General features: G+C 39.5%; 1 protein-coding gene across 5 annotated transcripts in view; it reads right to left on the reverse strand.

The window, feature by feature from the left end:
* Npas3 (neuronal PAS domain protein 3) overlaps nucleotides 1-26,835 on the reverse strand; it is an 828,644-nt gene that overhangs the window by 217,003 nt on the left and 584,806 nt on the right. For all 5 annotated transcript variants that reach the window (XM_090345197.1, XM_090345194.1, XM_090345193.1 and 2 more), the window contains one exon: nucleotides 21,866-21,955. In XM_090345197.1, the coding sequence (XP_090201323.1) occupies nucleotides 21,866-21,955 (90 nt within the window). The remainder of the gene's footprint in view (nucleotides 1-21,865; nucleotides 21,956-26,835) is intronic.

Consider the following 26,835-nt stretch of genomic DNA (forward strand, 5'->3'; position numbering starts at 1 on the left):
TTGTTGTGTGGGATGAATACCTGGGCTTAGAAGCATAGGTGGATTAGCATGTGCCATGGGGTGAGGAGAGGAAATGTTTCCTAAACCACCTCTTCCAAGTATGGATGGAAAGTCATTTAAGCAACAGGAGCCCAAATGGAGGGACTGTTAAGGCAGGGGGAGGGGCGTTGGTCAAGGTAGGAGCGCTTTGAAGATGTGACTCAAGGACGAATTTTTTTTTTTTTTTTGCCCCAAGTAAGAAAATTCAGTGAGTGATTTGGTTGCATGGTCGTAAAGATGGTTTTCTTGGTTGTAAAGCAACAAGGCAGCAGACAGACACACCTGGTTTTGTGCTGCCCCGAGGACTGAGGGTAACTAAGGAGCTATAAGTCTGCAGGCTGGGCTATGTGTGTGCATGTGTGGGGATTGGAAAACACTCTCACCAGTGTTTAAAGCCCAGAGCTCGCTGTTAGGCCTTTCAAATCCACCTGCCATCTGGCCTTATGTAGTTTTCCTATAATTATTTCCCTTTCCTTTTTCTGCCCTGGAGTCCTCTTGGAAGGGAATTATGAAGCACCAAATTAGGTTCACAGGAAAAGAAAAAGACTTTTGAAAAAAAAATCTAAGCTATATGAAACATCAGCTTTTATATCATACCTTTGGCAGCTTTTCCTTTTGGCTCAATTAATAAAGAAGGCATTGTTGCTTTGAGATCTTCCCTTAGAAAGATGGCTTCAATGAACTCCACTTGCCTTATACATGAATTCTTTAACAGCCAACTAGTTTGTCCAAATGGCCATATCTTAGATCCGTGTGTGTGTGTGTGTGTGTGTGTGTGTGTGTGTGTGTGTGTGTGTGTATGTGTGTATGCATGCCTGTCTGTGTCTTCAGAACTACCAAATAGAAGGGCTTAGTACTTTATGATTGAAAAACATTCATATTAGTAAGATTTCTAGTTTAAAAGGCCCCAAAGTATAACTTTAAATTAATATTGCGAGCCTGAAATAAAGCGGAAGAACTCAGTAGGAGATCCATATGGTAAATCTACAGGATACCAAACATCCAGATGCTGGGAAACATCTGTAGTGCTGCTTGAACTTTTCAATCTTTCCTGGATGTCTGGCTTCATGTAGATAGAATAAGTCTGGTAACTTTGGCAGATTTCAAAAAAAATCAAGGAAAATATTTCATCACATTATTCCTTTTGAAGTTTAAAGTTAACTCCATCATCTTTTTATTCCCCGGAGTATTATTGAGTGGATACCTAATGCATATTGGTCAAATAAAAGAAAAAAAAGATGATTCATAATTAAATGTACAACTGAATAAGGAAACGATTTCTGAGTAGGACAATTCCATTATTAGCAATAGCATATCTATGAACTCAGGAGCACATTTATTCTGAATCTTTCATTCTAGGCCTCCACATTTCATCAATCTTTATCATCCCTCATTATAATATATAGAGAATCTGAATAATTATTCTTGTTTTACAGGTGAAAATACCAAGGAACTGAAATATGAAATCTGTCAAGGCAATACTGAGGTCCTATAGATCATACACAGACCCATCCCAAATCATCCAACAAAATATGAGTCTTCTTTACTCATACAGGTTTATTCTTTGAACCCCAGAGAGATTTATACTTGCATTTATTCTAATTTATTAGTTTGATATGAGGTCTGAATTACTGAGATATGTGAAGAAGATGTATACTTGAAATATGTCCTGGAACATTTTCCCAGGAAAGCCTGTCCAAACATCTTTACTTCACCATTAAAATGGTATTAATTGCTTTGGGTAAAATGGGGATGATAGCAGGATTTTTATTTCCCACTGAAACATTGTTGGTAGACTTAGTCTCTTTAGGATTGTTCAAAGTATTTCCTAGGGAAAAATTAAACCATTCACAGAAGTTGAAGGCACACAGCAGTTGTTCAAGCAGATAGGACTTGCTGTGGTTATTAATGCTCACGATACTGTCACTGAGCAAGGCACAGAGTCTGTTCTCAATCAAAGCAAGTCCATTCCCAGTTCCTATTATGCTGAGGATGTTCAACTTGCCTCTGTAATTTTAAAGCATAGCCCTTTTTTCTATTTGCTGCTGGTTTTACTACATAGTGGATAGGTTGAGCAAATAAAACTAGTCTTCCTAAACCACAGCTGAGTCTAGTCAGGCCTTTTCTTGGTGGAATGAAGTCGAAGACTGACATAAAGTTGAGCATTGACTGGCCCATAAAAGCCCCTGACCGAAAAACTATTCGTATGAGCAAAATGTTCTGTGCAAGTTGAAGGGAATTCAGTCAACAAATGTTTATTTAGTATATATAAGCTAGGCCTCTGTGGGCTCTTGCAAAAATTATAGCATAGATTATTGGCTCCATTGGTCAAATCTTGGAGAGAGCAGTAGTTTATCTGACTTGTCAGAAGAGTGAGTTTAGAATTCTCAAAGTAGTAACGAGAGCAGTGGCAAGTAATCTCCTTTAGAAAGATCTAGAAAGGCCATACCGTTCTACTAGGTTATCCAAGGCCCCATCCTAGTATGTTCATAATTAAAACAGAACTGAGAGATACTGTACTAAGAATCAAGGCTGGGTTGTGTGACTATACATGATTCTAAGTGTCACAAAATACCTGCAAGAAATCAAATTTTAAGTTTATTTTGCTCATAGCCTTGGGAGAGTTTGGCTTGGATTTGATTGGCTCCATTACTTTTGAACTCTAGATGAGGCAGAATACCATGGCAGAGAGTGTGTGATGTAAGCTTCTCAGTCCAAAATGGCCAAGAAAAAAAAAAGATAGAATGAGCAAGAAACCAGCATCCCACAAGCTCCACACTCTCAACTGACTTAAAACCTACCAGTTTGTTCCCAAGTCTTTGATTTCCTCCACCTTCTATGACCATCAAGCTAAGGACTCTTTCTCTAACAAGTGGCCTTTGGAGACATTCCATAGCAAGTTCCGTTATTTACTAGGGGAGGGATTATTAACCAATTCTCTTAATACATATTGGTGGATATATATATTCAGGATTTTAAGTTGTTATTATGGTTTGGGATCTCCATTCGATTCCTGTTACTACTATTACAATTTATTTTGTCCCTAAAGGGACTGAAGCTATTTGGGAATAGAAAGGCACTTGTTGGCCTGATAAGTGGCTCAAGAAAGTGTGGTGCCTATATCCAATAGTATGAAATAATGTTTGCAAAAAATGAATGGAACTGTATATCATCATATTGGGTGAGAAAAATCGTGCTGAATTTGCTCATATGCTGAATCTAGACTTTAATAATAATAATATATGATATGACTGTAAAAGGGTGACTGCTGAGAGAGCGAACTGGTAGAAAAAAGGAGGTGGGGAAAGGGGAGAATAAAGGCTGATTATGATTGAAGTATATTAAAAATATGTCTGAAAGAAGCACACTAAAACCCACTTAAAACTATTCAAAGTAGAGGCTGGATGAGATGATTAACAAAGAGTAATATATGGCTGGGAGTGTGGCCTACTGGTAGAGTGCTTTCCTAGCATGCACAAAGACCTGGGGTTCAATTCTTCAGTATCACATACAGAGAAAAATCCAGAAGCGGTGATGTGGCTCAAGTGATAGAGCTCTAGTCTTGAGAAAGCTCAAGAACAGTGCTCAGGCCCTGAAATCAAGACCCAGGACTGGCAATATATATATATATATATATTAAAAAAGAAAGTAATATAGACAGAAGTAAATTTGTTCAAAGTGTATCAAATACACATATAAATATCACAATGAAACCATTTTATACAGTTGATTTCTGCTATTAAAAAAGAAAAAAAGTAGCTCTTGATAAATACGTAGTACTTGCCCTAATGAAGTGGAGAATAACCTATCTGTCTTTGCTTATTGCTGTATCATTGTGCAGGATCTCTGGCCAGAATGGAAGTGGACAGTGAAGACAAAGGCTGGCTTACCATTTACTCATCCTATGGCCTTAGCGCTTCACTGTTCCCAACTCTAGCTTTGGAATTTGCTAAATGGGCATAGACTTGTACTCATTCTTCCCAGATTACTTTGGGGATACAGGTGGTGCCCAGGAAGGTGCTGAGGAATATCTCAACCTCTCCATAGGCTGAAGTGACCATGAGGGGGTGGTGCCTTCCCCTAAAGAGAAAAATCACCATGAAAAACACATCCTAGGCCACTTAAGTTTTAGAAAGCAGAGTAAGCATTTTGAGAAGAATGGGTTTTGTTTTTTATATTGGTAATCTGAGGCGATGTGTCTGGTTCCTAAGTCTATGTATAGAAAGCCATGAAAGTCCCCAGGGGAAAAGTGAGGCCTATTTCACATCAGGAAATTGCCTTGCTTTGGTCAAGTTCTAATGGACCAGCACAATATTCTCACAGTCTAGCTTAGTGTCAGGTTAAATTTGATCAGACCAAATCCAAGTCTTAACAAGCTTGGTACATTTCCTCTTCTAGACAAGTATATCATTACTTCATGTTTTGTTAGTACTGAGGCTTGAACTCAGGGTCTTACCATGTGGCTTGTTAGCTCAAGATTAGCTCTCTATCACTTGAAACCTCATCCCTACTTGCTACTTTTTGCTGCTTGATTGGAGACAGGAGTAGCACATACTTCCTTGCCTGGGCTGGCACCAAACCACGATCCTCAGATCTCAGTCTCAGGAGTAGATAGGATTACAGGTATAAATCTCCAGTATGACCCGCTCCCTCCCTGCCACCCCACATACCTGCTGGTTTTGACCTTGCAAATTGCAGTGCTTGGGTCCTAATGCTTTTTTGTTTTTTGTTTTTCCAGTCTTGGGGCTTGTACTCTGGCCTAGGCGCTGTCTTTGAGCTTTCTCAAGTCTAGTACTCTACCACTTGAGACACAGCACCACTTTTGGCTTTTTCTACGTGTGGTACCACGGAATCGAACCTGGATCTTTGTGCATGCTAGGCAGGCACCACTAGGCCACACACTGGCCCTGCTTTGTTTTGTTAAAAGAAAGATCATTCCCACATGTTTTTCAAAGGGAAAGACACAAAAGGGACTGATTCAAAGCTTTAATTTTTCCTGCCATAATTTCTCTGAGTGTCTGACTTCTGTCCTTTATTTGTATAGCCCTGTTAGGGTAGTGATGGACATGAATTCAAGTGAAAGACACCCAGGATCTGAGAAGAATGACTCATTCAGGAGCTGCTAACACCTGGAGTTCATCCCAGATTGTGTCAGAAGAGGACTCTGATGATGGTTAAAACAATGGCAGTGACTCAGAGTGGACATGTAAAACTTAGGCAAAACTCCCACAGGCAGGGCTATTTCAATTTTTTTATTTATTGAGATCTCCCTCTCCTTTAGTTAATGTACAGAGCCAGGTTTATTTCACACAGCCACCAAGCAGTAGTTTTTTAAATGATTCAGGGAAGTATAGCTTTCATTTAGGTTTGTGCCCTCCAGTCTGTTTATACTGGTCGATACACTTGTCTGAAAAATATAATGGATTAGCACATCATTCAACAAGCTAGTCAGAAGGCAAGCTCAAGGCGACAGACACCAAAAAGTAAATTACAGTCAGTAGTAGGGGTAGGCCATGCCTTGAGCTAGGAAACATCGTATCAGCACAAAACCTGTATTCTCTGAGAATGGCGGTGGAACCGAAAGGGATGAAAAATTTACACTCAAATAGAATAAAACAATCAGCTCTACAAATTCATACGGTACTATAAACGGGGTGGTTTATGATGCCGAATGCAAAGGGAATCTGGCGCTCCACCAGCCCACACATTATAACCTCAGCTGGAAGCAGACACGGATGGCATTTGTTTCATTTAATAGGCCTGCTTTTGCAGGCAGGCATAGATCATGGCTTACTTTACACATTCCATTTAAATATTTGTAAAACGCCAGTTTGCCACAGGTTTGTACTCAGGAACGCAAGGACTGGGGAGGGCTGTGTGGGGGAGGATCTTAGAGGAACATATTTATTCTTTCTTATTTCTCTCTCTCTCTCTCTCTCTCTCTCTCTCTCTCTCTCTCTCTCTCTCTCTCTCTCTCTCTCTCTCTTTCTCTCTCTCCCCCCCTCTCCCTCTCTCTCCCTCTCCCTTTCCCCCTCTCCCTCTTTCCATTCCTCAGTCCCTCCTTCTCTCTCTTTTCCTTTTCTCTTTATTCCCTTCCTCTCATTCTTTCTTTCTCAAGACACTGTGTGCTTCATTCTCATGACCTTGGAGATATATGGTCTATGTCATCTACTGCGGCAGGAACTAGAAATCATCACTAAGGCAGATCCAGGTCCAGCAATAATTACTCAATTGTTCTATATTATCTAATAATCACTGACAGCTAAAAATAAGAATTGGAAATGGATTTTCAAATTTCAAAGTCATTTACATTTTTTTGCCATCATATAAATTCCAAACAATGAAAGGAATTGCTTTTCTTTGCTGAGACCTTACAGACAGACTGCATTGTGCTTACTGTTTTCAGATGCAGTACCTCTACAATAATCTGTTTGGGGAATGATTTCCTAATTGTATGGACAGCAAAAGCAGTTTAAAAGGGGCACAGCAGCCCCAGCGCAGGACACAGTTAGGAGACGACACATCCAAAGGTAAACCCGACCGAAGCACCTGGCATAAGAGCTGCGGTAAAGAACAGGATCAGTAACAGAAACCAGGATGGGACTTCAAAGTTAAAATATTATAGAACACATTTTCCACTGTACTACACAGATTTTCAGCTAACAAATGCAATTCTTACATCTTGGAGTCTGATCACATTCATAGACTTGTCAGAGGCAGCAGAGTGCATCTGGTGACTCATGAGCTCCATTGGAGGAAAGCAGTCACTTAGGTGTGGGTCCTAAATGGAATCCATGACTCTGTAGGATTTCTTGGGGTTCTCATCCATCCAACAGGCAGTACCTTCATCAGGTTTGGCAGAAAAGGGTCAGAACTATCCTAGCCTTTGCAGATGGCTGGCCTTCCTAGCTTTGACCTGTCTCTGCATTGAGTATCACTGTGTTTCAGTATCTCTGTCTATTTCATCTCTTGGTGAGCAGCACGTCGCTTGACTCATGATATCAAGGTTAAGTTGTTCTATTCCCACCTTTCTCAGAGAGAAACTGGGTTCCCACACTGAGCGAAGACTCCTTTCTTTACCCACTGAAATTTCCGCACTAGTCAACTTTCCCTAAGCAGAAGTGAGAGATCTCACCACTTACTTCCCAGCATCCTCTTTTGCCTCCAAGTATTTTTCCTTCTGTTTTTAACCAACAAACTGCTTGAAAGACAGGTCTACACTCCCAGAATACACTTGTCCCTTTTGCCCCTCAGCACAAGGCATTCAGCCTTAAAGTTCAGCAATGCTACTGATACCCAATTTACTGGTGATCCTCTAACTGAAAGATGCCAGGGCTTTTTCCTATCCATATAATATTTCAGCCCTTTTGAGTACATCCATTCTTCAACTCTCTCTTGAACTTTTCTAATGACCACTTCTTATGAATTGTCTTAAGGAAGGTTCACAGGATTCTGTTCTATTTTTTACATCAACTTCCCTGCTGCCTTCTCTTCCTCTGGCTGTGAGATGGATATTTCTTAGATTGCTTTCTTGGTACCTCCTCTTTCTTATTCTTGAAATGTCAGCTTTTTCCTCTCCCAAGGCCACTCCTCAAATTCCTTTGGGTGCTGGTGCTATTTCTTTGCCAACCACTTCCCAAATTATGACTTTGAGCCTGACCTCTCTCATGAGCACTGAAGGCTATTCTTTTTTTTCTTCATATATTTTATTGTAATTAATAGAGGGGGTTACAGTACTATTCACCAGATAGAAGGTGCATTACTTCACACATATTGATACCCCTTCTCATGTTTTTGTCCCATTTCCTTCCTCCCACTGCCTCCTCTCATCTTGTTTTCCTACTTCCCTTTCCTATTTCAAATAAACAAATAAAAGTATATACAATATAACAGGTAATAAGGTAAGATACTTGTAACAATATGAGAATAACCAAGGGACAACAAAACAGATGAGAAATAACAGTACATTAAGAACAACAATCACACATTATATGGTTCTTGTTTCCATATCCTGGAGGACCTTTCATTTAGCCTCATCCTATATGGCCTTATGTATTTAGGTTCTGAGCTATTGTAATCCTCTGCTAGGAGAGTCCAAGGTTTATACTAATTATTATAAATGAGGGAAGCCATTGAGCCTATGTTCTGCAGGGTATTCTTTTGATGGATAGACTGCAGGCTTCTCCAATGCTACATGTCCTAATCCAAATGTAGTTCTAAAAGTGTACCTCCTTCTCAGTGACTGCCATACGGGGTCAGTTATCAAGGTGTTCATATCTATAGAAAATTCATGGCCTTCTCTGCATGTGTACTCACCTACCCCATGTTACCTTTTTTGCTTTGGCTGTTATTCTTAGACCATGTATGTACCAGTCTTGTAACCTGAGAGTGTCCTCTATTCTCAATTTTCTTGAGCATAAGCTTTTTTTCCTAGAACACAGATCTAAGACTACGTTGTTTTTTTTCTCCTTGTAGCTCCTAAAGGAAGGTCTAAAAGGTAAAAGCCCAGATCCCTAGCTGAATGGCACCCTTTACAATCTGGCCCAGTCTTATCTTTGCAGACTTTTCTGTTGGCTGGAATACCACACTTTCCCTTTCCACATGGAAAAGGGCCATCAAAACCTGTCCTAAAAATGTCACCAGTCACAGTTAGCCATCCACACTCTGTGAGTTGTAGTATGTGTCTTCACTATAAATTGTGACATGAAAATCTTTGAGACCTACTCTGTGTAGGTAACTGTAGTTGGCTGCCATGTTGGTGGTACATGGTTCACCAGTGCCACATGAATACAAGCATCATGCACTACTGTGTGGAGAATGTCATCCTGCTACTGAATCTCGAAATATTTCCAATAATGTTGACTATCACAAGGTTCAGCTATATGTATGTAAGGAATTCATGAGTTCTGAGAAGTATGCTTCATTACTGCAGGTCTCAATTTTTCTTAACTCATAAAATGTGATTGGGCTACCACTGCTGTTAGATACTTAAAACTGACCAGTAGCAACAGTCAGGGATAATGGTTTATAGTGAGCACTTTGGAGTCCAGTGGAATGAGCTACTTTAATGACTTGAGCAATCTGTTTATTCTCTTTCTCATTGTGTTTCTTTTTTTTTTATTGTAATTAGTAAAAGGGTTGCATGATATTTGCATTCTTTCTTTCTTTTTCTTCCCTTCCCTTCCCTTCCATTTCCTTCCTCTCTTCTTTCCTTCAGTTCTTTTCCTTCCCTCTTTTTCTTTTTTTGTGCCTACAGTAGGACTTGAACTCCAGACCTCATGCTTTCTTTGTTTTTTTACTCAAGGCTGGCACCATTTGAGCCACACCTCCGCTTTGCGGCTGTTTCCTGCTAATTAGAGATAATACTTTCACAGATTTATCTGCTGGGACTAGCTTCAAACCTCTATCCTCAGATCTCAGCCTCTTGAGTAGTAGCTAAGTCACTAGTATTACCAAACTTAGCCATTTACTTATCTGAAAAATTGGGACAGCACTGCACCAAACAATAGTTAAAATTACAATCTTTAATTGATCTAAAACACTTAGAACTGTATTATCACATAGAGACAGTTTAATAAGCATTACTAACAATTATAGTTATATTGTGAAGCCTTCACATAAGAACAGAAATCCACAGAGCAAAAAATATATCCCAAAAGAGCACCAAGAGGGTGGAATCAGCATATAATACCTCTGAATTGTTTAGATTTTTAATGCTTCTCTCATTTTTTAGATATTCTATGAAAGATTTGGGAAATGTAATACATATGAATTGACGGTGTTTAAATGCCTAGAGCCAATTAAAATCAGTATGTATTCTGGAAAATGAAATAGCCTCGTTAAAAAGAAAGTCAGTCTGTCCTTTGCATTAGCCTAGAATAAAAGGGTAACGATGAGGTATCTGCAAGAACTAGTTATTGACATCACTGACCTATAAACATATCCCCTTCAGCGTGATATACAGCACTTCAGTACCCTTGTTTTTATATAATTGCTATTACCCAAAGCCTTTCAATTTCGAGTGCTCAAACGAGAGCAATTCATATTTCAGATAATCTGCCAACAAGGAAAACTAATTTCAAAATATTTGATCATAAAAGTTGTCCTCAGCTTCTACAGAGATAATTTAGTCAAATAATATCAGATAATCTGAAAGCAGTCTTTGCAGGAAATTGCTAGGGACTCCATCTAAGCAGGCTCCATTTGCACTTATATAAATGTACTGAAAGTGTAGGAGACTTTGACAGCTTGCCATATGTGATTTCATTCCATAGCCTACCTACTTTACCATCAAAAGTTATATCCTTTGAAGCATTGCCAGAATTACTTTACCCCAGTAGATATGCGAGATGTGCCCTTTAAAAGCCATATCATTTCTTTTCTACTCTGACTAGTTCAGGGTAGCATCTGCTCAACTAAATTCCTTTGAAGGTTAAAAATAAAATAGCCTACTTTTTCCAGGCTCCCCTCCTCCACCCTGGCCCCAGTGCCTGGGAGAAAATGCCCAGTATGAAGGAATTGCAGTGAATATACACTTTTAAAAAGAAGGAGCCTCAGGAATCACCCCTCATTTTACACTTAGAAATTAAGATGCAGGCTGCTCCAAGGTTACTTGCTTTATCAGTCAGGGAGAGAAGACCTGGACTCGGTTTCTTGGATCTCAATCCAGGGTTCTACTTTCAGGGTTTTTTTTTTTTTCCCCAGAGACTGAATGTCTAACACACACACACACACACACCGCATCCCAAAATGGATCCAGCCAGAAACTAACACCAAGAAACACCACCAATGAAGTGTCTTCATTTTATAAACAGAATGAATGTTCCTGGATCTCATCTCCAGGAAGCGGTTGCTTTTTAGAAATAGTCATACTTGGCACGCTCTCTCCTCAGGACTGCACACAGTTGCATTCAGTTATTACACTGCTGTGACTTGGAAGCTGATGCCCCCAAACAGTTCAAAATTAGTAACAGAGATTCAGGACTGTCTATTTCCCTCCTCCGCTCCCTAATCTATGCTTTTATAATTATTTTAAAAGGCACTATCTGATTTCCTGAGCACCGCCCCAGGTGTTCTTAGTGATAATGAAGGGATAAACATATCACCCTGTGTCACAGAGCAGTTGTGACATTTGCAAAATATCTTTAGTTCAACTCTTCGGATTTCAATGCCTGCCACACCCAGGATTGCAGGGCCCCTGTTTTTTGTTGTTGTTGTTGTTGTTTGTTTGTTTGTTTTTTAACTGAAAAGGTGGTTGAGCCCCAGTAATTGCATGCTTTTCTTTTCTTTTTTTCATATATTTTTATTGTAATTAATAGAAGGGTTACATGATATTTGCCAGATAGATGGTGCATTAATCCCAACAGTTCTGAAAATGGAATGGAATGGCTTAGGCTTTTGTTGGTCTTGGCAAACCCTGAGACACCAATTTGAATTCATGAACTAAAAAACTGATGGTTTAAAAAAATATTATTTCAGAGAACAGATATTTATTTATTGCCAGTTCTGGGCCTTGAACTCAGGGCCTGGGCACTGTCCTTGAGGTTTCTCAAGAGTAGCACCCTATCACTTGAACCACAACATCATTTCTGACTTTCTCTATGAATGTGGTACCAAGGAATTGAACTCAGGGCTTGCATGGTACGCAAGCACTCTACTGGTAGGCCACATTCCCAGCCCAGGTGTTCATTTTTGTTCCTTATTTTCCTTGCATTTGTGTCAGGACTTAAGAGAGGTAGAGACATTCTCATCCCAACAGATATGAAGATGGGATGTCACAAGAATGTGTAGCCCTTTGAAGCGACCTAGACAATGTTCGCAAGAGTGAAAGCATAATCACACTTCTATGTAACAAATAATATCCCTGTAGCTTTTGGCCACTAAGGCTAAGAAGATCCTTATGCTCATGGCAGCGGCAAGGCAAGCTTAAAACTTTGTCTGACAAACAATGTCTGATAAATGGACTGCACAGATATTTCTCACAAGAAGTAGCACATTCTTCTATGACTAATGAAAGAAAGATTCCACATTCTTAGCCATAATGGAAATGGAAGTCAAAACTACACTAAGATTTCATCCTATCCCAGCCAGAAGGGTGACAACAAGTGCTGGGGAGAATTCGGGAGAGAGAAAAAAAGAACCGTATTATACTGTTGTCAAGAATGTAAATTTGTGTAGTGGAAATAGGTATAAAGGTTCCATGAGAAGTTTAAAATAGAACTATCACAGGCTCCTGCTAACTAATCTTGGTTTTATATATATAAATATATGTATATATATATAATAAATGTAATCAAGGATAGCACACAATACAGATACCTGTAATTCATGGTTATTGCAGTACCATTTACTATAACTTCACTTTAAAATTTGGGTAGATGACCATTAACAGATGAATAAAGAGAATGTGATCACACACATACTACAGTATTGCTGAGCCATTAATGAAGTTGTCATTTGCAGGAAAATGAATGGGGCTGGAAATCATCATATTAACAGAAATAAGCCAGATTGAGATAGAAAAAAATCATATTTCCTTTCTCCTAAATAGAAACTAGACCTAAAAAATCCCAAAACAACAGCAAATAAAATGATGACCCGAAATGAGGGAGGAGGACTGTGTTGACAGATCTTGTGGGAGCAGGAAGGGTTAAAAAGAAGTGGTTAAAGAGGTTGGATATAATGCAAGCACTTTATATGCAGGTGTGAAAAGAGAACAATGAGACTGGAGGGGTGGAGATAGGAAAGAGTAATAGAGGAAATGAATTTAATGAAACTACATGATATACATGTACAAAAATACCAGTTAAACCTCACTGTACCATAATACACAATAATAAAAATCATGGCAACAAAAGATCTCATTTTTCATTATCATTTCTGAATGATCATAAAAAGGAATATCGCTGCCTCTCTTTTCTGCCTCTCTTCCCCTTCCATTATTCCACTTTGGTTTCAGTGGTTTCCTACACAGATATTCAAAGGCAAGAAGGAGAAACCCATCTCTTATATGGGAAGTTGTTAACATAAATCATCTTTGGTCATTTTGGAAGTTTTACAAGACTTAAACATCTCTTACAGAAAAATTTTGGTCAGTCAGTTATAAACTCATAATTAAAAGTTAAAGCTCAAATCTGTGTGAAATTATCTCTACCATGCATGTTTCTGAAAGCCTGAGCCTGAGACCCTGTTTTCTAATGTCTCCTGGCAGAACAACATTAAAGGTGGCCCCCAAACAAGTTTCTGCTGAGTAGAGAAAGCCACAGAGGAAGAATTGCTTCATTTAAACACCGCTTCTCTAAAAACAAAACAAATAAAAAAAACCCAAAATGTAATCTAGGAATCTTTACCTGGCATTCAAAAGCTATGTTACTGACATATTTCTGAGATTGTCTGTATTTTACCTCTGCTATGGGACCTCGGTTTCCTTGAAAATATCCAATCTTAGCCCACTTTTTTTCTTTCCTACCAAGAGAAAACTTCTGTATCCATTCTCTTGCTCTCAAAAAAAAAGTCTGCTTAGTTATTGAGAGCAATAGATTTAATCTGCCAGCACATTAAAAATTAACAGCGGAGGAGAACATTTTTGTCTTGTTATGGAATGTGGTAAATTTGCAGCTGTGAGAGGCTGAGAGGAGGAGGAGGAAGAGACACCCAGAGGAAACCTGGTTTGCTTGTTTTACTGAATCATTTTGGAAGTTATTTACACACACACACACACAAATGCAGTTAGGCAAAAAAAAAAGAACTTATCAGAAAGAAACATTTACAGATGCATATAGATTGCATATAGATATGTGACTAGACATACCTTCACCCAAAAACCTTTTTTTTTTTTTTTTGGCCAATCCTCGGGCTTTAACTCAGGGCGTAGGCACTGTCCTTGAGCTTTCTCAAGAGGCTAGCACTCTACCACTTGAACCACAGCACCAGCTTTTCCTGTGTATGTGGTACCTGAGAATTGAACCCAGGGCTTTTTGCATGCTAGGGAAGCACTTTACCACTAGGTCACACTCCTGAAAATACTTGTAAAGATACCTTAAATAAATGAGCCAGCTTCTATCAGTATCTTTAAAAGGGACATGCTTTTAGGAAAGGAGATAGAAAGTTTCAGACTGTCACACAAAAAGAAACAGTGGGTCTAAGAGAGATCAAAAGGGCATGGGGTATTAGTGGTTAAAAACTGGCATCCAGCTTTATGCTATCATCCTCATTCTAGAACTTATGCAAACAACTTAAGTCCATTTCCTGACGGTATTTCAGCTGAAATTACACTGAAATTGTTGCCACGTTATTCCTGTCATGAAGGCCATGTGTTCTCATGTAAGTCCTAAAACCAATATAGATCGAACGTGTGTATATAGAAATGAAATTTGGATTTCCCATGAATTTAACGAGTTTTTGACCTCCTCACCAGCAGGTCAAGTTATTTCTTATTCTTCATATGAACAGTTTGCATTTGCTCATCCCTCTCAGAGGGCCCAGGATAACTGAGAATGAAGAGTTGGCTGAGGTGGAGAGGTTTTATTTTGCATATATTGTCTCCATAAGCACCACATTATGGACAGAAATTATCTCTACTTTCAAACTTTGCATAATAAAATAACCCATTAAATTAATACCATATAGAAAACACTGCTTTGTCAGGCAAAGAAATGTACATTGCTTTCCAGAAAACTAGGGACATTACATTGCCCAGGCTGGCATGAATAATGCATGGGTTAATTCAGAAAAACACCGTTTCATTATTTAAAAATGAATAAATTACAGACTTAAGAGTGATGGCTAAATTTTCTCCATCTTAGTTTTGCTTAGCACTCTACTTCTGAAATGAATCTGAAAATACCATTTGTATCCATGCAAATGAACCAGCTTGCCTCACAAAGTGTTGGTGCGATTTCCCTATCCATAAAATGAACACAACTGCATCTTCTTTTTCTCCCTTGCTCAGTTTAATTCCAGGAATTAACAAGCAATGTAGAGCACTTTCTGTATATCCATGGGATAATAGTGAATCTAACAGGAAAACTCTCCTGTTTACTGAAGTCCTGTGTTTCAGGCTCACTGCTTGGTAAAATAGGCTCAAAAGAACAAATAAGCATAACATGATTCGGCTACATGATGATACACATTTCTTTGGCAGACATTGGCCTGTCCCGAAAGCCTGTTAAAAACCAGTCCCATTTGGGGCACAGAGCATAGAGGAGAGAAAGAAAAGCACTAGTAAAAAGAAATTAATTTGGAATTAGAATAAGTCAAACATCCACACGCAGTACATTTAGGCTGAGCATAAAGTGACAGCCTGCAGATTATTCTACCGATTTCTAATGCTGGAAATTCGGATGGCATTTACTAGCATAACCTTTCAACTCTGAACACATCAATAGAGGCCGACAGTGGCTTGAAATATGATTCCTTGCAGATAGCATATCCTCATTCATCTGCCTAGGCTGTTCTGTGCTCCACTGCACAAACAGCGTATCTCCCACTTCTGAGAGGACACTAATAAAAAAGGCATCAATTTTCAGCTCTAGTACTACTGTGATCTCTTTATATGTTCGACATCCAACATTAAATTAAAATGCTGTTATAAATCCTACTTTCTGAATCTGGAATGAGTGTTGGGTTTTTGTCGCATGAGACTGCAGCAAATCTTGTCAAAAGCAAGGAAGCACGTCTTGTTCACTCAGAATTAATGTTGTGGATGAAAGCAGGAGGTAAAAGGGGTTGAAGATGGTGAGCTGAGGGTGTCAAAGGCAGAGGGGAAACTCTAGCTTTAGGGGGCCACGCCAGGCAGGGATTTGCTGCTTTCAAGACATGGCTAATCAAGAATTGTAATTATCAACGACTGAAAAACAGACAGCACATATATAAATACCAATGGAGGGGGGAAGTAAAGCATAAAATTTGTCAATTATGTTTCTCTTGAAGAAAAATACTTTCCAAATACCAGTGGTCCTGAAGAAATCTTGTGGGTTACATCAAATTTTTGCAAAGAACTCAAGGTAATACAGGACCTGGGCTTTGTGTCATCACCAGACTGTTTGAAAATTGTAAGAGCACAATGTACAGTCCCAAGGTGGAGAAAGGGTAGTGTTCTAGAAACTAACGTTGTGTGCACTGAGATAGTTTCAGGGATCTATGTTAAGATTCACACAAGAGGAGGGGGGTGGGAAGTCTGCAAGCAAGCAGAAGCTAAAAAGGCATCAGGTTTTCCTTCAGATGGTCATGCTGACCCTAGGAGAATGCTGGGGAATTTACTCTTTCTGATACAAAGATCCCTGAGAAATGATCACCTAAGACCTGTGTCAACTCACAGGCAAGAAGGGCTTGCAAAAAGACACGCAGTACAGGGCTGGATTCCTTGGTCTGGCTCATTCATAATTATGAAGAAAATAGAGAGGCGTGTTTGTCTATTTGCAAGGGTGGGGGTGGAAGGGAAAGAGATCAGTTCAATATCTGGATCGAACAGAGGAACCCCGCCCCCCTCCACCTCTCCCAAGGATCCTGCCGGGAGGAGCCTTGACATGCACAAAGTCAGAACGTAGACAAAGTTGCCCTGGTGAGCATGATAAGGTCACCCGTGGGATTGCTGAGATTATCTCTGTCAAGCACTCGGACAGCATGCAGTCAAATGATGCATCATGCAGTCATTTTCTTGGGGGGGGGCAGGGGGGAATCAATTTCTTCACCAGGTCGCTCTTTGCTTTTCAAAGTGCCCTTGTAGGCCTTCACCACTGAGCATTTATCAATTTAAATGTTGTAAATTGATAATGTGCCACTGTGCCTTGTACTGTTTCTGAATTATTTTGATACTCATATTTTTTTTCCTCAATAGTCTCTAAATCCTCAGAGCTTCCACATTCAAAAGGGCATTTTTCTTTGTTACCTCTAGAAGTGATGAACTTTTTATGATTAGGACAGGAGAAAAATGCAGACTTACAGAGACTAGTGCTGTGCAATGGGGAGGAAGAAAGGTTGTTGCAGGCAATTATATATTTTTCTTTTCTTTTTTTTTTAAAGTTGAGACATGCTCGTATGAAAAAGAGATGATGTGTGAAGTAATATTTGCATTTATTTGGCACAGAAACTCCAGTTATCTTCATACTGAATGCTTTTAGAATATCCACTATAACAGTGCTACCACTTGGCTATATATGGGAAAGCCTTGTACTGACTGAAATAATATCCTTTGGTTGTTGTTTTTATATCACAGCTTTGTTGCATATGATATGGAACAAGGATGATAACTTCTAAGGAGCGCTAATGTCTTCTTTTTTCACCCCACTCAAGAACTATATAGATAATGGTTTACAAATAGGGAAGTAAGTATATTAAACACCTCCTAACCTTAACTTGATTTGTGCTGAAAAACAGAAGATGGGAGGTGAGAGTTTCACTTTGGAGAAGCAAAAGAAAGACATGGCAGTTGCAAAGCATCTTTAACCTCCAGTGATTTATTGGCCCTCAGCCAAGTTATCAGGGGAATCTAATTCTTCTTTATTATTCAAATAAACCACATTTGGCACTACGGTTCCCTTTCAGAATAGCTTCACAAATAGACTGAGCTCTGTCATTTATTTGACCTTGTACTTGTGTGCTGGAGCTGTAATTTTATTTGCCATTCTATATAACAAATGCAGAGAAATCTAAACCATGAAGATGAAAGACAGGATGTGGAGAGGGGTTTGTGGTAAATATATCTGCATGCATTTTGGTTTCAAGAGAGGATAACAAAATGTAATCATTTACCCTCGTTCACCTTCACCTCTTCTAGCCTTCATTACATCCTCACCACACTGCTTCTTTTCAGCAGATGGCTTTGGGACAACCCACTCTGCATCTGTGTGCAGCTTCGGCCTGGCTGGCTTACACTCTCCAGGAAATGTCTCCTAGGAGGGTGGGGATATGGCCGGAAGCAGAGCAATAACTGGCACTGGAAGCAGTGAGGGGTGATTAAAATACAATCCCTGAGAGGCTTCATTCAGCTGGTACACAGGGAATTCTCTAGTGACACCGTGGCCATTAAAATAACAAGTGCCGAATCCCCTTTGGTCGGAGGCAGGACTCCAGTACCTTGTTTTTCTGGGACAGGTAGAGGGCACTGCCACCTCCTTCACTTGACCTGCAAGGCAAAGTGTTTTCAGAGTTTCCCGTCAATGCTTTGGTTAACTGCAACCCAAGTCTTCTCCCTCTGGGAACCCCACTGTCACACTTCTCATAAGGATTTAGAAGGAAATGAGGAGGAAGGAAACCTGACTAGAAGCCACATAAATAAAGCCCTTAAATTATCTGGTACTGTCTGGATTACAGAACAGGATGTCATTCTCAAAATAGTCTGCAGTATGCTCCTGGCTCAGGGGCAGAGGATTTCCCCAGCACATAAGATTTACCATACATGTCTGTGTTTGCCAGTGGATCATTATAGCATTGCCGTATAGAAGTAGACTCTTATAGAAGCAAATCATAAGACACAATACATGTGTCAGGCTCTAAATGAATCCTCTATGAGACTGATTTCCTGATTGCAATTCTAGGAAAACTTTGCTTTCCTTGGAGGAGCAATGCTTTTTAAAAATTTTTGATGGTTGACTGTATTTCTTTTTGCTTTGCTTACCAGGAAGCTCACAGCTACAGCTGAGGCCTTATTAGACAACTCATTTTTCACTTTATAAGAATAAATCTATGTTCTCCTATTCTATGGTAACAGATTACCCATTTCTGTTTATCCCTGTTCCCTATAATGCTGTTCTATTTTGACATTGCTTTTACTGTATATGTTTATTTCAAATCCTTTGTGGAAAGAAGAGGTATAAGCCAACACATAAATATTTTCTCTAAGCCTTAAAAGCCTATATCAACTACAAATGCTTTTTATTTACCATGTAATGCTTTTTTTTAAAATTCTCTGGTGATTAAGCCCCTTATGTTTGGAAGCAATTTCATAAAATCTGGCCACATATCATGGCTACATTTTCAGCATTAGGGACTCATTCTGTTTTCTTTATTTTTCACTTCTGCCAATTCCATTATAGAGAAGAGAGCTGTGTTCAGAGCTCTGGATGCCATCACCTGCTATGACTCATTTAATGTGTATGCAAACCAAGTCAGCATCAATGGGTAGGGCTCTTCCTTTCTAAGAAGGCTGAGTGGTAGGGAACTAAACATGGTATTTAACCAAGAAAGCAAGTAAAAAAAAATGTATCTTTCTCTCTCTTTTCTTTTCTTCCATTTTATACTATGCTGTTCTGGATTTCAGTTCTCTCCCTCAGCTTCTCTGCCTCACATTCAACCCTGGGGCTCTACCACTTGAGCCATAGCTCCACTTCTGTCTTTTACTGGTTAATTGGAGATAAGCAACTCATAGAATTTTCTATCCTGGTTGGCTTTGAACCACAATCCTCAGCTCTCAGCCTCCTGAATAGCTAGGATCATAGACATGGGCCATCAGTGATAGGCTATTTTTTTATCAACTTATTTCTTATCTTTCCAAGTGGGAGACCATTTAACCCCCTCTGTCTTTAATCTGCTTGCTTGTGCCTATGAATCTGCCATCCTTGGCAACACCCACTCCAGGAGAGGCCACTGCACATGCCAACCGTAGTCTAGCCCAGTAAGTCATGATGTTGACTAGTTGAGCACTTTAAAAAGTCTTCTCAGATGAAGGTTGGATCTGATTGGACAGATAGTGCCAGGTAGTCTACAATTTCCACATAGTGATTTTATTCTGTAGAAACACCACTTATTCGTTTTAGATTTTTAGAAGAAAGATGGACTGAAGGCTTCAAGAGAGAAAGAGAAATACACTGCATTTAAGGAGAAAGCAGCACAGGGTTAAAGCCAAATTCTTCTTGAACAGATGATATTTCAGATGGCCACAGTATTCCAGATGCATCAATTTCCTTGAAAATCCAATCCATATATGTGCATATGCTCTGCTGGCAGGACCACTGACTGAAATGGCCAAAACCCAAGAGCTAATATTCTTTTGGCCAGAATAATGCAATTATTATTTTCCTAGCTATCAGTCTAAGCATACAGAGCCATCTGTTATGCAAAGCAAACATACACATCTCAATTACAGAAAATGCAGTTGCCTTGACAGAATTTGGATTACACTACTAACCAGGGCAGGAAAATGTGTCTGGAGCTAGCACATAATGGATGCTTTCAGGAGTTCCCTAATTAGCATTTACCTGCTTAAACTAATTATTCATCCTTCTTCTTCACTGGCTTATTAAACTTTGTTGGGTACTCGGCATAAACAGAGAAACAGAGGCATCACTGGGTAAGAAACAGTGGTATTTTCTGTACTATGCAGTATTTTAATAACGTAGTGGCAAACCAATTTCGAAAAGGGAGATTCTCAATAGTAGGACCCAAGCAGACTCAGAGGAGGCTTGGAGTCTATTAAAAGCTATTACCAAATCAGAGATTTCAGTGAGATACAACAATATAAATACTGAGTTAACCATAGCTCAGTTCCTGTCATTGTGTTTCCTAAAGTCCACACATAAAACAGAATTGCTATAACATGTTACAGTGGAGAGCCTGCATGTTCTTTGAGGAAGTGCAAATGAGATTGCACCCCTTGTTTGGATTCTCAACAGTAAATAATCAAATTTGGCAGTGTTTCTCCTCCTCCCCTAGTCCTCCTCAAATGCCAAATCTCTCTTTATTATTTCCTCATGTCTTTCTTGATTTAGCTATCACCCAGTAAACTCACTAGCAGCCAAAAGGTTCGAGCTGTGCTGGATGATTTCCTAGAACTGTGCCAGCATTCACGGTGTGGGTGGGATTGCTTGAGAAAAGAGAAGCAAATCTTATCTCCATCTTTAGCTCCAAGGAGTAAAGGAATGAGAGGTTGATTATCAACTTGGCTGATTTCTCTCTCTCTCTCCCTCTCTCTCCCCCCCCCTCTCTCTCTACACACACACACACACACACACACACACACACACACACACACACACACGAAGCTGAATCCCTCGATCTCTAAACCAGGTCAGAGAAAAAGTGTTAAACTCAGCCCATCACCTGGATTGGTACAAATACCCAGATGTTCAGCACTTTCATGGAGAAAACATCTGGATAATGAGCTGAACTGCAGACCTTACTGTGCGCTATTTTGGCATTCTGTCCATGGAACCCAGTGGAACTGACATGTTTGTGTTTGGAGGTGGGGGAGGGGTAGCAGCAAGACCTGACATCCAGGTTGTATTCCTCACCCTATCAGACTCCAGTTTCTTTCTCATCTACCTTCTGACAAACACACATGAGCAATTAAACGGCAAACAATGAAAGGCTGTCTTACTTTATGAAATTGTCTTTCAGCATTAGGAAGCATTTGCAAAGGCGGCAACTTATAACCATGCTGGAACCCTCCCTGCAACACATTTTAATGGTCTCTTTCAGCATTCCTTGACTCCAAATGACTCCTGCCAATGTGTCAGCTCCCAGGATAATGCAGGTTACTCCATAAACATCCAGTAATAGGACACAAGGGAAGGTCTATTAGTGTGGCCCTCTCCTACTGGGCACAGAGGTTTCAAAGTTCAAAACAACCACGGGAAGGGACTTCATTTGTTCTCAATAAATTAATAATGATCCTTAGTAGTTAGGAAGAGGGATTGAAGTTTTAGAGCCCAAGTTTATTCTGAATGTTCAGCACTGAGGTTTCTCATTGACTTAGCAGGAAGAAAGGCCCTGAAATATGAAATTTGATCATTCATGCTAAATAGAATATCCCTCAAAGAATAAAAAGAAAAACATGAGGCTGAAGGAACCTCTACACAGTCAAAATAAGAATTTAAATTGCTCAACTTACTTGTGAGAGGCCCAGGTAGATGGATACCGTTTCTGAAATGTACAGAAATTTTCCTTCTTGATTTAGTGCAAATACAAAGCCATCCAGAGACTGCAAGAGAAAACAAATCATATAAACAGGTCAATAAATATACAGATAGGGATTTGCCTAATAAGACAACCAATACATAACAACACACGGAATTTAAGACGTGTGTGTATGTGTGTGTGTGTGTGTGTGTGTGTTGTGTGTATGTAATGAAACTCCAAAGATCTTTTAGCATAGTATTATACACGAGCAAATTAAACAGCTGAAGACTACAGGCTTTTCTTATTTAGGGACTTCCTGATGCCCGTGCCTTTTGGATCAAGACACATTATGTTCATGGATAAAATAACGTCATGCTGATTTTATGAGACATTGTCTTCATTTGGGGGATTCAGTGGCTACTGAGATTAAATCAGCAAGATTCTCTATTAAAATAGCTGAACAGGAATGGAAATTGTAATGAAGTGAAAGAGAAGAAAATGTTTTCCTATCAAGGGCCAGTAAAACCACTAATTGAGCTACTATGAACATCAGCAATTTGCAAATTAATAAAAAAAAATCATGTCTTCTTCATTCCAAGGGCCTACTGAGTTAGAACAAACAGCAAAAGTCAATACATTAGGAGGGAATGCTTACGGGGCTGGATCTTTACAAACTGTAATCCTGTTTAGCAAAACTCTGTGCTAAAAGAGTTTGAATTGAGTGCCTTATTCTTGCTAAGAAGGTTCCCCCCACCCCCAGCCTTACTTTACAGCTTCAGTGTGATAGGCCTACTTTCCATTACAACTCCTGCAAATGAAAGAAGAAAGGAGAGCCACATCTACAGCTCCTGGAACCTCAGAGCACTCTGCATGTACAAGGCTACTCGTAGTTCCAGGAAGGAATCCACCCACTACACACCACTCAAATCACTGCTCATCCTCCATCACCCATATCATTTGTTTTGAACAAGGTGGACTGTGTAAGTGCTGTTTGCATTAGTAAAAGAAGTTTTAAGTCTTAGCAGTGACAAAGCCTGTGAATTTGCAAATGCAGGAAATCACACAAATGTATCACATATGTTGTTCCCACACGTGGAAACAATAAGAACACACTTTTATCAATAGAGCAAGATGGAAGAAATAGGTAAAACTTAGTACCAGGACTGGTAGCACAGGCCTGTAATCCTAGCTACTCAGGAAGTGAACATCTGACAATTGTGGTTCGAAGCTAGCCTGGGGAAAAAAGTCTATAAGATCCTTTTTTTCCAATTAATAAGCAAAAAGCCAGAAGTAGAAATGTGGCTCAACTGATCAAGGGCCTTCCTTGAGGGAAAATGAGAGTCAAGCAAGAGAGATCCTGAATTCATTCAGGCTCCAGTACTGGCACAAAAATAAATACATAAATAAGCCTTCAAGTCCAAACAGTAAATTCAGTCCCTCTAAATACTGAACATTCTGTTTAATATGCATGTACACAGAAGGGCAACAGTGTTGTGAGGCAAGACCCTTAAATGGTGAGTAGGTCAAGAAGGCTCTGCTTTCATGAATGGATTGTTGTTTTCACTGGGTGGGTGAATTGTCTCAGGAGTGGGCTCCTTGTGATGAGGTTTGCTCTCTCCTGTTGCCTTCTCTTGCATGACCTACTTTCAGTGTCATGGGACACTACAGCAAGAAGCCCTGATTGCATGGGGCCCCTTGACTGTGGACATCCCCTAGAAGAACCAGATCTCTGTTGTACAAATGGTTCTATTTTAGCTATTTCTAAACAGACTGGATCAATGAATTATATGCTTTGATATCTATATGTTTATATGAATATTGACAGATATGTGTATATACATTTCTATATAAGCACAAAACATGGCTTTCCATATTTAGTGGCCACTTTTCTCTGCCCAACACTGGTCAGACATTGTGGGTGATATCCAACCCTGTCCTCTAGTTTATTAAGTTCTGAAAAACAATTCAAAATTTATATTTCTTCACAAAAAGCAAATTAGATAAATTGTTATCTAAGAGTATAATGGTAACAGGTGTATTTATTAAGCAATACATGCCAGTTTGCATGTACTGTCTTTTCAAGTCTTCACAAGTATCATAAGAAGTAATTATATTATCATTTACATTTTATACACAAGGAAATTGATACTTAGCAAAGTTAGGCAACAGGCCTATCCTGTGTTTGGAGTTTGGATTTGAATCCTGACAGACAGACTCAATAACTAATTCGGTTTTCCACTAAAAATAAACATTCTCTAATTGATATGGGTGAATTAATGAAATGATAAATATTCACAGCATTTCTGAAGTTAGAGTATTTACCCTGAGAAGCAGCCTATGACTTCTTAAGCAGTTTTATCACTTCTTTTGAATGATTTGTTCAAATCCTATCACTAAGCATAGAAGAGAGTTCAAATGTCAAGAACACCAAGTTATTTCCCTAAGAGGTCACCTCATTATGTCTACTCTGTACATTTTTCTAGAACCAAATATGGGAGAAAAAAAACCTGAACACTAAGTATAGGCTCCTTCCCTTGTCAGAACTGTCAATCCACCCCCCCTCCCCTCCCCAGTCCCTTCAGGACCTGGGCATATGTAACTTGTTGCGTGTTCTGGGCCTTATACACTGACCTCTGTGCTGGCTTCAGGTACAGTGAACCCAGTACTCACTTCAGTATAGCTGAAGCAATAGGAAGAGGGGGAGAGGGGGAGAGGGGGAGAGGAGGAGAGAGGGAGAGGCAGAGAGAGAAAGATGGAGGGGGGGAGGGGGGCAGAGAGAGGCAGAGAGAGAGAGAGAGAGAGGCAGAGAGAGAGAGAGAGGCAGAGAGAGAGAGAGAGGCAGAGAGAGAGAGAGAGAGAGAGAGAGAGAGAGAGAGAGAGAGAGAGAGAGAGAGAGAGAGAGAGAGAGAGAGAGAGTCCTTTCTAGAAATTTGAGAAGAGTAGCTCTTCAGCATGTAGAAGATGACTTGAGATTGTGGGATCCTCTCCCTTTGACCCTTTCTTGGAGAACAGGGCTTTGTTATGATTTTCATTCAATGTAACAGCCATGGCTTCCTGCCCAATCATAAAACCTTGCATAAGCCATCCTCCCAAAGAAAGAACTGATGGAACCAACATAGAGATGGCCTTTACTTACAGGTGAGGAAACAGGTATAGTCTGATTAAGATCAGAGCCAGCTAGTAGTAGAACCAGGATCAGATTCTTTACACTCCTAGAATGTATTTTTTTCTGTTAGCTTCTTCAACTGCAAACCTAACTGAATTTCTCAATGGTGAGACAAAGTCTAAGTTGGAATTTTGTCTAGCCAGCATCTAAAAAAAATTGAGACTTATGAAATCTAGTTCTCCCAATATACTCTCCTTGGTATCACATACTATATTCCATAATGATTAAGAGGGATAGAAATTACTTTCTCCAAAACGTGTTCAGTGAGTTCCATACCACAGATTTCGACTATGGCAGGGGAAATTCTGGCAGTTATACTATCAGAGTTGAGTGGATATTTTCATTCTTTCCAAGTGTGTACGGTTCTTCCTGGAAAGATGTATCACAGCCATCTAAAAATATCCTTTATTTTTCCCACCAACAGAAACTGACTTTTATCATCAGGTTCAGACTCTGTGTGCTTACTAGAGTATTACAGGAGGTTTGGGGCACCATCATGAGAAAGAAATATCTGGAGGCAAAACATCTGACACTATAAAGCAGCAGCCATCTAAGAACTGGCCGGTTTTGTTTGAAAAAAAAAATAGAAGCTTTCACACATGGTCCAGTTTCCTAGTGAGACTAAAATGAGTCTATGTCTACATGACTCAACGACATCCAGTCAGTTCAATTAAAAATAATGGCCAGTTTAGTAGAGGAAGAACAAGTAGTTAAGCTTGTGGTTAGTTATAATCAAGTTTGAAAAGCCTGGTTAATTAAGAATATTTGCTTGCTTTTAAGGCTTGGTTCATTATTTAGCTTTACTCTGAGATAAATATCCATAGCTCAGGTTTGATTATCTTTCACTGGAGAAATGGGGTGAAGATGGGTCTTAAAATGGATTGAAAAGTTCCTGGACATACCACCATCACCCCAGATTCAAGGTTTTCCTTGTGCATGGGTAACTGTCCGCTCGGAACATTTGGAAGTGTAGTATCAACACTGGTTTCAGTTGGGTGTCTCCACATAAAAAGGTGGGAGGAGGAAGGAAACATTCAATCAGTAGTCTTGGAAACCAAATGTGATTAATCTGAAAGTTCTGTGGAATTAAAAAAATTTTTTTTGAATTTAGCAAGCTATTATATACTGTGCTATTCAATCACTGCAGGCTACTTTTTAATTTTTTTTAACTGCCCACTGTTTTCAACAGGGGCCAATTAAGATTCTGGGGTCAAAGGGTTAATTACATCTTCTTACCCACTATGTAGAATTTTCTGATTATTAACTAAGGTTGGATTAAGATGAAAAAGAAGCTACACAAATGTTAATGCTAGCCCCTCCTGGAGAAGATTTATTATAAAGCCATGCTGAAATCTATCTGTTTCCCTTAAAGCACATGGAGAACAAAAATGGTCAAAGAAACGGTAAAGCAGACGTTTTAAAGACACGAAAGTTTCTGATTTATCAAGACAGTTTTCTTATTACTGAAAACTGTTGACTATCCAGACAGGGTTGATAGGATATTTCCTTTGTCACATCCCAATAGGTCTATGAGGTACACGTGTGGCGTGAGGCTTGCTACTGAAGTCAGGAGCTGAAGCATCTATGAATAATAATGCCTATAATTATAATTTATATCCCCCACCCCTCTATCAGAGTAACATACAAAGTGTACAGCATAGATTCTTAACCCAAAAGCTAAAGCCTCTAACAGTATTTATCAAGTGATGAGGTTATTTCCTTGCAGGATATGGAACTACAGCTTCATGATTGAAAGTATACTAATGTTTAATGCATTGTGCTAAATGGATTTATAT

The sequence above is a fragment of the Megascapheus bottae genome, chromosome 14, assembly GCF_031878675.1.
Source record: "Megascapheus bottae isolate mThoBot1 chromosome 14, mThoBot2.hap1, whole genome shotgun sequence".
Classification (NCBI taxonomy): Eukaryota; Metazoa; Chordata; class Mammalia; order Rodentia; family Geomyidae; genus Megascapheus; species Megascapheus bottae.